At 42.5% G+C, this 12,429-nt stretch overlaps 1 protein-coding gene across 1 annotated transcript in view; it reads left to right on the top strand.

Annotated features, from left to right (window-relative positions):
• CCDC116 (coiled-coil domain containing 116) overlaps positions 1–12,222 on the top strand; it is a 29,626-nt gene extending 17,404 nt beyond the window's left edge. The window contains 8 exon segments of the mRNA XM_043497937.1: positions 808–979; positions 2,556–3,167; positions 6,425–6,778; positions 6,780–6,830; positions 6,833–6,892; positions 6,894–7,047; positions 7,050–7,288; positions 11,182–12,222. Coding sequence (XP_043353872.1) covers positions 920–979; positions 2,556–3,167; positions 6,425–6,778; positions 6,780–6,830; positions 6,833–6,892; positions 6,894–7,047; positions 7,050–7,288; positions 11,182–12,222 — 2,571 coding nt within the window. The 5' untranslated portion in view covers positions 808–919.
• Positions 12,223–12,429: the final 207 nt, after the last annotated feature.

The following is a 12,429-nucleotide window of genomic DNA, read 5'->3' on the forward strand; positions in this document are numbered from 1 at the left end:
ATCACTGGGGAAGACTGCTTGGAAGAGACGGTGGGTCTGTGATGTGCTTAACTCTCTGGCTTCCATCTGAACCTTTCAAGTCAGGTTTCTCCCTCATGGTTGCAAGATCTCGTCCACTGAAACTCTGCTGACTTCAGAATTAGGCACTTTCCATATTCAAATCTTATGGCATTGGAAGAAATCATAAGAAACCAAAAGTCCTGGATTCCACACTCTCTAATCGTCCGGATAATTCAGCCTTTATTAAAGTAGCTGTAAGTATTAAACACAGTTGGAAGGCGTAAATCTGTTTGCCAGAAGCTGGGAATGGCAACAAGAGATGGATCTCTTGATGATTATCTGTTCTCTTCATTTCCTCGGAAGCATCTGGCAATGGCCACTGTCAGAAGACAGGATACTGGGCTAGATGGACCTTTGGTCTGATCTTATGTTCTTTTCTAGTTATCTTCTGGTAAGAAATGTCCTAGAAAAATTAGATATTTGATGGCATTTTGATGTGTTCAATATGCTATAAGGGGCTAAATTCTGCTCTCAGTTACACTGGGGTAAATCCAGAATGGCTCCAATTATTCTGACACTGTTTTATTTCCCTTGTGACAAATTCATCTGATCTAGAAATGTGCTTGGATTTTCTTTTAGACTTTCTCCTGAGGTACTTCTAAGGCTTTTGGGTGTGCAGAAGGAGATGGCAGGGGGTATTTGACAGATGGTGTGAAATCCTGGCCCCACTGCGGACAATAGCAAAACTGCCACTGACTTAAATAGGGTCAGGATTTCACCAGTGCTGTGTCTCTCTCATCCCTCGAGAGCCCTTCTGTGTGGAAAACTCTTTCCAGAGCCTTGTGCAGCTGCAGCAGGAGGAAGAAGAAGAGGGAGCTGCAGGCAGGAGAGGACAGAGAGTCGCTGTCCTTTCAGCACCATGGTGGGCCGCTACTACTCAGGCTATTTGGCAGATGATGAAGATCTTCAAGGAGCCCAGGTAAGAATCAGAGAAAGAGAAAACATCCCCTTAGCTTGCATTTCTAGGGACACATCCTGCCATCTGTCTACACAATGGGGATTGTGGGGGCACACTGGAATCAGGATTTCATTATTTAAACTAATAACACTGCAGACAGCAGTGACTCTGGGCTCCTGGGCCTGCAACATTTTCCGACCTGGAGTCACCCCAATAACCTTTTATTTCCAATCCTACGGGAAAGATTTCTGGTCCCTCCCATCTACCCTGTACATCCATTCCCACCCCACAGATTTCATCTTTGTCCCCCCACTGCCATAATACTCCCAAGTATCCTTCATACACACCCCTTGCTCCCCATACACCTCACCAGCCACCCCCCCACGCATGCACCTTGCCAGACCCCAACACACTCACTTACACAACATTCTCACCACCCCACATGTGCATGTCATCCTTCCCTGCCAGTTTACACACTCACCTACATCAATCCCCACCACCACTTACACTGCCCACCCTTGCACACCTTATCCTCAGAAACACACCGCTGATGCCCCCACCCTCTCACACACCATCCAGACATACCTCAGTATCTCCCAGCGGACCTCATCTTCAACCCCTATACACACCAGTACCACATACCTGATCCTTGCTCCCTCCCCCTGCCACCCTGCACAAACCAGAGACAGCCTGACTTGTGCTTTGGGGCTGGTTCTCAACTCACTGAGACTGGTATAGATCAATTGTAACTCCAGTGAAGTGGTGTGAAAAAGGCAGGAGAATCAGGCCTATATTTTGCCCATGATATTTCTGTTCTGCTTGCTGTAGGTAAAACATATGTTTTGGATAGGGGGTCAGTGTGGGAGGAGAGAGACAACAAGTAGCTTTTGTAAAGAACAGGCTGCTTATTACAGCTCATCAGAATGTCTACATTAATGCTTCCTCAAATGAGTGAGATGGTTTTCTCTTCTGGACTTATATAAACTTTCAACAAACCCCATTAATGCATCAGTTTCGACACTTGGCCTTTCCACACCTGCAACCAGTTTCGGGGTCACATTCACAATTGTTCACCAGAAATAACATTTAACCTTCTTTCCTTGCAAAGTGAATATTAGAATCACAAAAGTTAGGCAAAGCAAAGTGTCAAGCACATGACAGGCAATCTGGGTTCTCTGGTCCCAGCTCTGCTACTGACTCACTGTATGAGCTAAGTCACTTAACCACTCTATGCCTCAGTTTCTTCATTTGTAAAATAGGGGTGATAAAACATTCCTCTCTCATGGGCTATTGTGAGGTTACATTCACTAATGCTTGTAAAATCTAGAGATCACAGATGGAAAGCACCAGAAAAGTGCAAAGTATTCTTAAATGATTATTCTCTTATTAATCAAAAACTTACTAACTAATCTAGTCCTTCCTCCTGCACATGCAGGCTTATTCCATAATTAGTGTACTTCTCGGGCTTTACTATTGAGTTACAATAGTGACTTCACAGTTAAAACTGCAAAAGCCAATCTAGTTTTTCACAGTCTCAGGCAATGGGGCTTCAGATCTTCCCAGTCTTCTCATTAATGACACTCCCTGCTTTGCTTAGTTACAGACAGACAAATCATCAAACAAGCCAATTGTCACCCAGGTGAGAAAAACATACGACTGGAAAGCCCTGCTGAGACCGGCTTCTCCCTGTGAATGCCAGAATCCAACCGTATCACCAGATGTTATGGCTTTTAGCGCATTTGACAGTGACAATAAACTGGAGAAAAAAGGGAAGCAGGATGATCCCTTCTCTAATATCCAGGGGGCTGCACAGGATTTCTCCAACTTTGTGGACTTCTTGGTGGACATGGATGCCTTGGACAGCCTCCAGCAAACCATGGAAGAGGCAGTCCGGAAAATAAGGGAAGTAATAGTGGAGGATGAAGAGGGTTTACTTGATTTCAAAGAGGATGTCAGTTCTAGTCCAGAAAGTGAGTCTTGGACCATCTCCTGTCGAAAGCAGTGTGATTGTTTCAGCTCAAGTCATTATCCCTCCACATTCAGCTCAGAGGAAGACTGTAAAGAATGTTTCAAAAGCAAGGCCGGGCATAAGCTGGGCAGTGAAAGCAAACTCCAGAATCAGTGCATGCTGGATAAGTTTGTAGCTCAAGCCACAAAGAAAGAGACAAGGAGGGGGACGGAGGAAATGGCTGGGATATTCCACACAAAGGTATTTCTACTCCTCTCTTCTAATTCTCTGGGCACTAGGACTCTTTTCTGTAAGATTAAAGTAGGAAAGAAAGTACTCCTAATTTTTATTTGACACTACTTTTATAGAAAGAAAAGGAGTACTTGTGGCACCTTAGAGACTAACAAATTTATTAGAGCATAAGCTTTCGTGAGCTACAGCTCACTTCATCGGATGAAGTGAGCTGTAGCTCACGAAAGCTTATGCTCTAATAAATTTGTTAGTCTCCAAGGTGCCACAAGTACTCCTTTTCTTTTGCGAATACAGACTAACACGGCTGCTACTCTGAAACCTACTTTTATAGACTATCATAGACATACACAAGCAGCAAAATGCTGCACTTACCAGTAGGTGCCTCAGTGGCAGAAGAGATAGGGTTCTGTGTCTGCTATTTACTCAGCGCAGGAGCCATTCTGCAGGAGTGTGACGAAATGGCTCACGGCAGGCAGCTTCCAAGCACATACTTTTCCTCCTTTTCATACACACCTGGGGTAGCACGTGCCAAAGAGCATGCACACTCACCAGCTGGGGACTTGGCCATGCACCTAGTCACCATCATGTCCCAGGAGGCCTGTGCTATGCTTGCCCATGCAGGCAAACTCCCCCACCCTAGTGCTCTGCAGCATGCTAGCTGCTTTGTAGAGGTAGGAGGTTTCTTATGCCCTGTTCCTCCACCCCCAAGCTAGGTTACTCATGCAGCACTGCACAGGATTTGACCCATAATCTATCACATGCCTCATCCATGTGCATGTATAACTTTCTGGGTATCTAATTTGTCTTTTGCATGCACCAGTGCCGTGAACACACATGCAACTGCATTAACTGCACATACAAATTATGGGTGCAAATGCACACGTTTTTGTATACACATGCAGTTGTGAATACTTGCCATAAAAGCCAAGCAATTCCAAGTTCCAGCTAAAAATTCATCCTGAACTTTCTCCTTTGGGCTTCATGTTAGTCTACCATAAAGGAATTCAGGGGTTTGTGTCCCTGTGTCTGAAGGGCATTGCATTATCTAGGCACAATATGGTGAGTTAAGAATGGCATAGCCATCTCTAAAATTAAACACAATGTAGAAGAATCCAGCTATTAAAGAGACATGAATTCTCTGCATCAAAGCTATGCATTGAAGATACAGGGAAACCACCAAAGGAACCACCAAAAATCATTACAGACTAGAGATCTAACTGATGAAGGTACAGAATTGTGATAGAAACTTCAGAAATATTTTACAGTCGTTGCTGAAGGGATGGAGCTGTTTGGAGTGGATGAATTCTGGTTCTGTTCCAGGTGTTGAGGGGAGCGTATTCTAGTCTCCTCAGACCCATCTGCCCTGTCCCACCAAAACCTGACCACTTTGACCCTAGTCCCTGCAGCCTCTTCTTGTCCCAGTCCCTCCCACACACATCCTTGACTCTTCCTCCTCCATGCCACAGTGCCATGTCTCAGTTCCAGCCCACTCTCCTCAGTTCCTCAACACAGTCTCTCCCCTATCACTATCCAGGCCTGGCTCCTCACCCCTCTATATTCCAGTCAGACTATTTCCTCCTCTCCTTGCTGCCTGGGTGACAGCAGGGGGACCACTGAAACCACAAGAGAGAGAGTCTCCCTGCTCTCAGTTTCTATGGCCAGCATTATAGCAGCCCCTGGCTCCCCCGAGGAGCAATTGCCAGGAGAGGCCTGCTCAGCTCCTGCATCCCTGTGCAAATGGATTGTTTGCAGAATTTAGCTGCCAGACTCTTAACAAGTCTCTGTTTCACTTATGCAAACTGGGATTTTCAGAGGCTCATAACTTGGCCAAATTTGGGTGTATTTTCACGGAGACAGCAAAAAGCATGTCCCTGACACCAAAGTCCCCCTTCCCTGGCCACACTTCAAGTTCCTTCTCCAAAGCATGAAGATGCTAGAACTTGTCAATGAAACAGCTGTATTAATTTTCTAATATGGGCAAAACAGCATGTTTTTTCCTAATCTCGTTCTGAGAAATGGCTGAATCTTTTTTGTTGAAATTTTCTAAAAACAACTCATCCTGAGGCAGACACCAACCATGGAAAATTTCAGCCTGAATGGTGAAAGTCTGGCAAAATTATAAACCACTGAAAACAGGTCCTTAGATTAGAAAACGTTGGGCAACCTTACCCACTTTACTTTCCAGCTCCCAGCCTCATTAAGCATATTGTGTACTGCCTCATGTCACCACAGAAGGCTCCCTCGTCCTGGCCTGTGCTGCACAGTCATGGAAGGGACTGTCGTCTGCACTACAGATGTGGGCTGCCGCTCATCTCCTGAGCTGGCTTGGGGGCCCTTCCTTTGCTCAAACCTGTTGTGGAACTGCAGAGTTCCCCTGGATAGGTGTTCCACTGCTTTTCCCTTCACCACAGTATGCACTTTGAGTAGTCCCAATGAAGCTAACTGGTGCTATAAACTAGAATATGGGGTCATAAATTGGAAATGGGCCAAGAAAGTGGTGTTTGGGTCTGGATCTGATTTACTCTAAAGGTCCAGGTGTGGGCAGCATTGCTAGCCCAACAGTTCAGAAACCATGAATCATGTATCTAAAAATCACATATAATTAATTTGGGATTCTTTTTATTTGCCTTCTGGTTTCTCTAGAGTGCACTTGGGTCACATTTTCAGGCTTTTTTTTCTACAACCATGATGCTACAAAATTACTTATTTAAAAATATGAAATCTCAGCTTCTCCTGTATTCACATGACTCCAGGAGCTGGGGCTTCAAGCATAATACCAAATATTGCAAGATTTGTGATAAAATTGCAAAAGTTGGCAACAGAGCATGAGGCCGAATGAAAGCTGCAGTTCAGGCTTGGATTTTATTGTACTACAGTCTTGCAATTTTAAACCTAAGTAGGAAGTCTCATGAGAGCAGCTGTTCTCAGAAGAACAATTCCACCCCACATGCAGCCAGTTCATGGGAATGTTCTCAGAAGAGTTGTTTTGCATCCAAACAGAAAATAGGTCTCTCTGGTTTTTGATCCATTCCTGAACCAATATTTGAAAAGGACAGGTTCAGATACAAGGATTAAACTCCAGTCTTCATTGAATTTCACAGGGTTTAGATTCCAGGACACATCTCTCAAATCTGAAATGGGATTTGTCTATTGAAACCTTACCTCTTTTCCTTCCTTTGCTACAATGTCCTAATGCTTCCTTTTGCTTTCATCCATTACATTATTTACTCTTTTCAGATCTTCACCTTCTTTTTGTTCTGTTACAGAGTGTTACAGAAAAAGCATCTGATTATTATTTCCGTCAAGAACACTTTCACATTTGGGCACAATTGGCAGACGCTTCTGTTGGCCTCCATGAACAAAGAGCTACATCAGATTTTTTCTCTAAGATTAAGAAGAAAGATAAGTCTCAGCCTGAGAAAGACTCATCTTTTGATATTAAACACATTGAAAAAGAAATCACAAATGTCCTGAAACAACCCACTCCATCTGATACTGACTATCCTGGTCAGCAGCCATTTGAAACGCTTGATTTCTTAGAAGAAAATAAATTAGTCTCTGCTCTTCAAGATATTGTAAATCAAGCCATTCTAGAAATATTGAGTGCAACAAAGAAAGATGGGATCCCCTTTATTATACATGGCCGATGACTCTGGCATTACTGGTGATGATTGAATGTAACAAGCCTCTATGAAAAAAGTTCTTCGCCTGGAAATATAGATGATTCAACGCAAAACGGATTCAGAAAATGCAGAGGAGGGAAAGACAAAGGAAGAAAAGACAGAAAGAGGAAAGGAACCCAAGTCAAAGACAAGAGAGAAGACATTAAAAGAATCTACACAAAAATCAAAACATGGACCACAGTCACTTCATAAATCCAAGCCAAAATCACACTTGAGAAACCATCAACCAAAAAATATGTGCCACCCCCACTCCCTAAAACAAAGCCTAGGGCAGCAGATGAGGCACCTCCACCCAAACCAAAATATGTACCACCCCCACTCCCTAAATCCAAGCCTAGGCCACCAGTTGAGAAACCTCCACCCAAACCAAAATATGTGCCACCCCCACTTCCTAAGCCTAAACCAAAGAAACCAGCAATGGTAGAAGACGAACTTCCATTTTCCCAGGTACCTTTGCTTTTTTAGCTCAACCAAAATTATTTATAATCATGTATCTGTGGAATACTTGAGTATTGTTATCATTCCATCATGCTTGGTGCTATTTCTACCTACTTCATAGAGTATGAGGTCTATTTAAGAATCAGGGATAAATTAACTCATTTTGCCTAATTTCATGCCCACTTGAACAGCATGGACTCAAAACACAGATTCAATGGTTATAGGACTGTGTTCAATTTAGGAGAGCTCACAGTGGTCACTATGCAGTCCTTGTACTTCAAACATGCAGGAGCAGAGCTGTGAACAACTGATTTTTTTTTAGTTTGCTGGCAGTTCTGAAAAAATTGAAAAAAAAATATTTGGTGTCAACCCAAAACCAAAACTTGTTGGAATTTTCAGCAAATCAAAAAGTCGAAAACATTTTAATTTTGAATTGAACAAAACTCAACCCAAAACTAAACATTTCATTTAGATTTCAGGCTTTTTTTTTTTAATTAATAAAAGCACGGGAAATTTGGAAAGAAAGGACTGGATTCACAAGCGGACTTTGGAGCCATTCACAAAATTGAGGAAATGGTGTTAGTGGTGCCTCTCCCCCTTTAACCTTATAACCCAATGCTCAGAGCACTCACTTGGGATGTGGGAGACTCAGTTTCTAATTCCCATTCTGGATCAGGGACTTTGGTAAATGAGATCAGAACCTGGTCCAGGGGAAGGGCGAGAGGCTGCATCAGTGTAAATGAAGGGAGGAGTTGGCCTTTGGTGGTGATTGTGGCGACTTTTACTGTCACATTGGGTTTAATATTAAATGGCTAATTTTCCAGTATGAAAATGTTAAACTAGGGCCCTGATTCTGCAAGGAAATGCATGTGGTCAGACTCCTGAGTCTTTGCAGTGACTTCAGTGGGACTCGGCATAGGTGCAGGGTCCACCTGGGTGGAGTATCTTGCAGGATCAGACCTAAATATGCATTTAAGGCTAAATCTTAGTCCCAATGAAGTCAACTGGAGTTTTACTCTATATCAGGGATTCCCAAACTGTGGTAGGTGGTCTTGTTGGAAGTGGTACACTGTAACAGGGTGGTCTGTCCCCCCTAAAAAGTGGTGAGGCTGAGGCCAGACAACCTTTATTCCATCACATGACTCCTTTAAGGAAAAAGGTTTTCAAGGGAGCAGCAGACTAGCTGGGGAACAGGACCAGGTGTTAATCAGGTAGCTCTCACCTTAACATGATAAAACTTAGATGTTAGATGACTCTCAGGAGGATACAGAGGGCAGGCCACTTGGAGAGGAGAATTATAGGGGAGCATCAAGTCAGAAGACAGGTTCCCTGGGATGGGACCTAGAAACAGAAGGGAGACTGGCAGGCTACGGAAGCCTGCCTTAATCACACCACAGCCTCACAGAGGAGGACTGTGGGAGCCCCAAAGGGAAGAAATGAATGAGACCAAGAGAGGCTTCATGGAATAGGGCTGGAATCTGGATACTGGTGGGATGAGGAAACTGCTTGAATCACAGCACACCCCATGGAGGAGGGCTGTGGAATCCCAACCAAGCGGAAAGAATGTGAGGGACAGGAGGATGAGACATGTATGAAAGACAATTCGACAGATCCAGGGCTGCTCACAACACCATAGCACCAGAGCTCCCCTGCTAACCACTAACAAAGTCTACCTCATTAGACTAGCCAAGAATGATATTCATATCTTGACTTTTTTCGTGTTTCAAAAATTCCTATTCCACCTCATGACAAACTGAATCTTTCAAACTCTCTCTCTCTGTCTCACACAAAGACACTCACTTAAAACTAACAGACGTATTGGAGCATAAGCTTTCATGGGTGAATACCCACTTTGTCAAACATGCAAACATGCATTCGACGAAGTGGATATTCACCACGAAAGCTTATGCTCCAATATGTCTGTTAGAATATAAGGTGTCACAGGACTCTTTGCCGCTTTTATAGATCCAGACTAACACGGCTCCCCTCTGATACTTCACTTAAAGCTGTCCCACAACAACAAAGTGAGAAACCCCTACCTTCCCTCAGTTTAGACAATAGCCTGTGAACAGGGCATTCACCTATGATGTAGGCTGGTCTGAACCAGCCAGGTTCAAGTACCTGGTCTGAATCAGCCAAACCAGGGATTTATACCTGTATCTTCCACACGCAAGGTGAGTCCCCCTATAGTCCCCATAGACTATTCAGGGAGTGGGTCTTTCTCAACATCTTCAGGTGGAATTGTTCAACATGGTATAAATCAAATACGCAGTAGAGCAGGGACTTGAACTTGGGTCTTCTACATTTCAAGTGAGTGCCCCTGCCACCAAGTTATCATGGGGTTGGTCTCTCTCTGGTTTTGACCAGAAATTCTATCCTGGATTTGCAAAATCTTTTCCAGCAAGTTTTGTTGAAACTGGTATGCTCCCATGAAAAGTTTTAATTTTGACAAACTGGCATTTTCTTATGAATAATGGTTTTGTCAGAAAATTCCCTACCTGCTTTAAATCTCATGGCCTCTAACTCTTCCACCCAAACTCCCTCAGACAAACTCTCTTCTCTTCTAATTTGCCCCAGGCAGATCTCCACCAGCCAAATTCAAAACTTATTTTACTGTGAATCCATAAATACTTATATTAAGCCTATTAAGGCTAAAATATAAGTGCACAAAAAGGAGACATTTACGTGTGGTAGGTACAAACATCAATGTTTTTAAGGAAGTGTACATATACCAATAGAATTTGGGAACCACTGCACTAGAGTTCAACTGGACCAAGATTTGGCTATTATTAAATTAATATTCATACACCACCATTAAGTCAAAATGTCCAAACCTGTCTATATTTTAATTTAATTAATGTTCATTTACAGCTGATTTTACTCCATTCCCCCTCCTCTTCCTCATAGTCTCTCCTACATACAATGCAAACCCATGAACATTTGAGTCTGAGCTGAACTTGGAGTCCATGACTTTTGAAAGTAGGTCAAATAAGTTCGTCTGTCCCTACCACAAACAGCTTTTATGTCACATTCTTACAAGAATTAGAAAATATAAAAGGGTTTGTAAAGTCAAAAGAGATTGGGAGGGGGAAGGCAGAAGGAGGGGAATCCCTAACAAACAGTAAAATAATGGGACCAAACATATGAACACTTTGACTAAATGGTAGGAGTAATGGTTTCATCTGGAATCCAAGTGAGAGGCTCATCGCAATAAAACTACTTCACAACTACAGATGAAATGACAATGTCTGAAAACAAATTCTTAGTCATTTTCTAATGTAAATATGTGAAGGAAAGTGTCCTAAGAATGTAAGTAGCATATCACATTCACGCAGACCACAACGAGCCAGATTTTTAAAGGTGCCCTCACTCTCATTGAAATCAATGGGACGTAGGTGCCTCGGCACTTGTGAAAAGAGGATCTCACTAGGTGCTCATCTGCATCTTTAGAGGCCTAAATACCTTTAAAAATCTGGCCCAAAATGTTGCATTCCCCCACCTTCAAATAACAAAAAGGAAATCAAATAAAAACAGCAATCAAAACCAAAATTTGGATGATTCCCTTCACATTGGATCTGCTGCAAAACATGCACAGCTGATAGAACAAATGCTATTTGCAGTTCAGCTGCTGTAAATCCAGAATAACTCTATTGATTTCAATTTACATCTAACAGAGAGTGGAACTTGGCTCAAAGGGCTTGATTCTGCTCTCAAATTGGTATAAAGCAAGAATAACTCCATGGAAATCCTTGGAGATATACTAGTGAGTGGTTGCAGAATTGGGCCCCATAGGTTTAAAATACTGTTAACTTACTAAATTTCACATTTAAAATGGTGGTATTAAATAAACTTTTTAATGAATAACCTTTTTTTTTCTGTTTGCCCTCTGAAATTATGGATAGTCTACTGGTCATTTTCTTTCAAGACATCAGTTTCACAGCCAGATTTTTAATAAAGATCAATCAGGTGGACACTTGAAAGGCAAGCTTTCCAGAAGACAAGAGGAGATTGTTGACTTTCTTGTTGAAAATGCAGCCAAACATGTATTGTACAAGTATAACTATGAAAAGTCACTGTCAGAGAAACTTGGATTTACTTCAGTTCCTGTAACAAAGGTACTCCTTGAGATAATGTTTGGCTTTAAAAAATTAAAGGGCAGCGGCATAAGGCTATCATCACAGATTGATTGGGCTGAGGTATATCAGCAAGTACATGCAAAAAGACCCACTAAACCCCAAAAGCTTTGTTCAAAGAGTTGTGACAAAAAAAAAGCTCATTCCAAACCAAAAATGATCACTGGCAAGGTAAAAGTAATTGAGAACCCCACTGAACAAAACATCTCTGCTCTGCCGGAAATAACTGAAATAGTTCCTCTAAAATTCCCTGATGATATACCACAGAGTGGAGAGGATTTGCAAGGTCTGGATTCTGTTGAAGCCTTAAGACAAATGTCATTTTCTAGAAAGTCTATCATTCCCATTGATAGCCAGAGAAATTTATCTGCTGTTTTACTGGACACTGAGGGCCAGAATTCTATAGAATCTTCTAGGCAATCCTTGTCATCTCGAAGGACTAGCATCACCAGTGAGAGCAAGAGAAAATCACCAACACTTTTACCAGACACTGAAGTCCAGAATTCTGTAGAACCTCTATGGGAAGCCTCATCTTCTAGAAGGACTAGCATCACCAGGGACAGCAGCCGAAAATCGTCAACTGTTTTACTGGACACTGAAGGCCAGAATTCTGTAGAACCTCTACGGCAAGCCTCGTCTTCTCGAAGGACTAGCATCGTGGAGGGGAGCAACAGAAAATCATCGACTATTTTACTGGACACTGAAGGCCAGAATTTTGTAGAATCTCTAAGGCAATCCTCATTTTCTCAAAGGACTAGCATCACAGGGGACAGCAGCCGAAAATCATCAACTGTTCTCCCCAAAATTTGAAACCCTACCAGTTTAAAATAAAACAAATATATTTGTATTTTATTGTCAAATTTCTTCTATTTATTGACATATATTGCTAACACACCTGAATACCTATTATCGGCCCTCACTCCAAAAAAGTTTGCCTGTTAGGGGGCAGGGAGCTATACATTTCCAAAAATTGCATCATTACAACCAGTTTATCAATGTGGGGGGAAAAGAAGGTGG

Source organism: Dermochelys coriacea, chromosome 15 (genome assembly GCF_009764565.3).
Source record: "Dermochelys coriacea isolate rDerCor1 chromosome 15, rDerCor1.pri.v4, whole genome shotgun sequence".
In the NCBI taxonomy this organism is placed as follows: Eukaryota; Metazoa; Chordata; order Testudines; family Dermochelyidae; genus Dermochelys; species Dermochelys coriacea.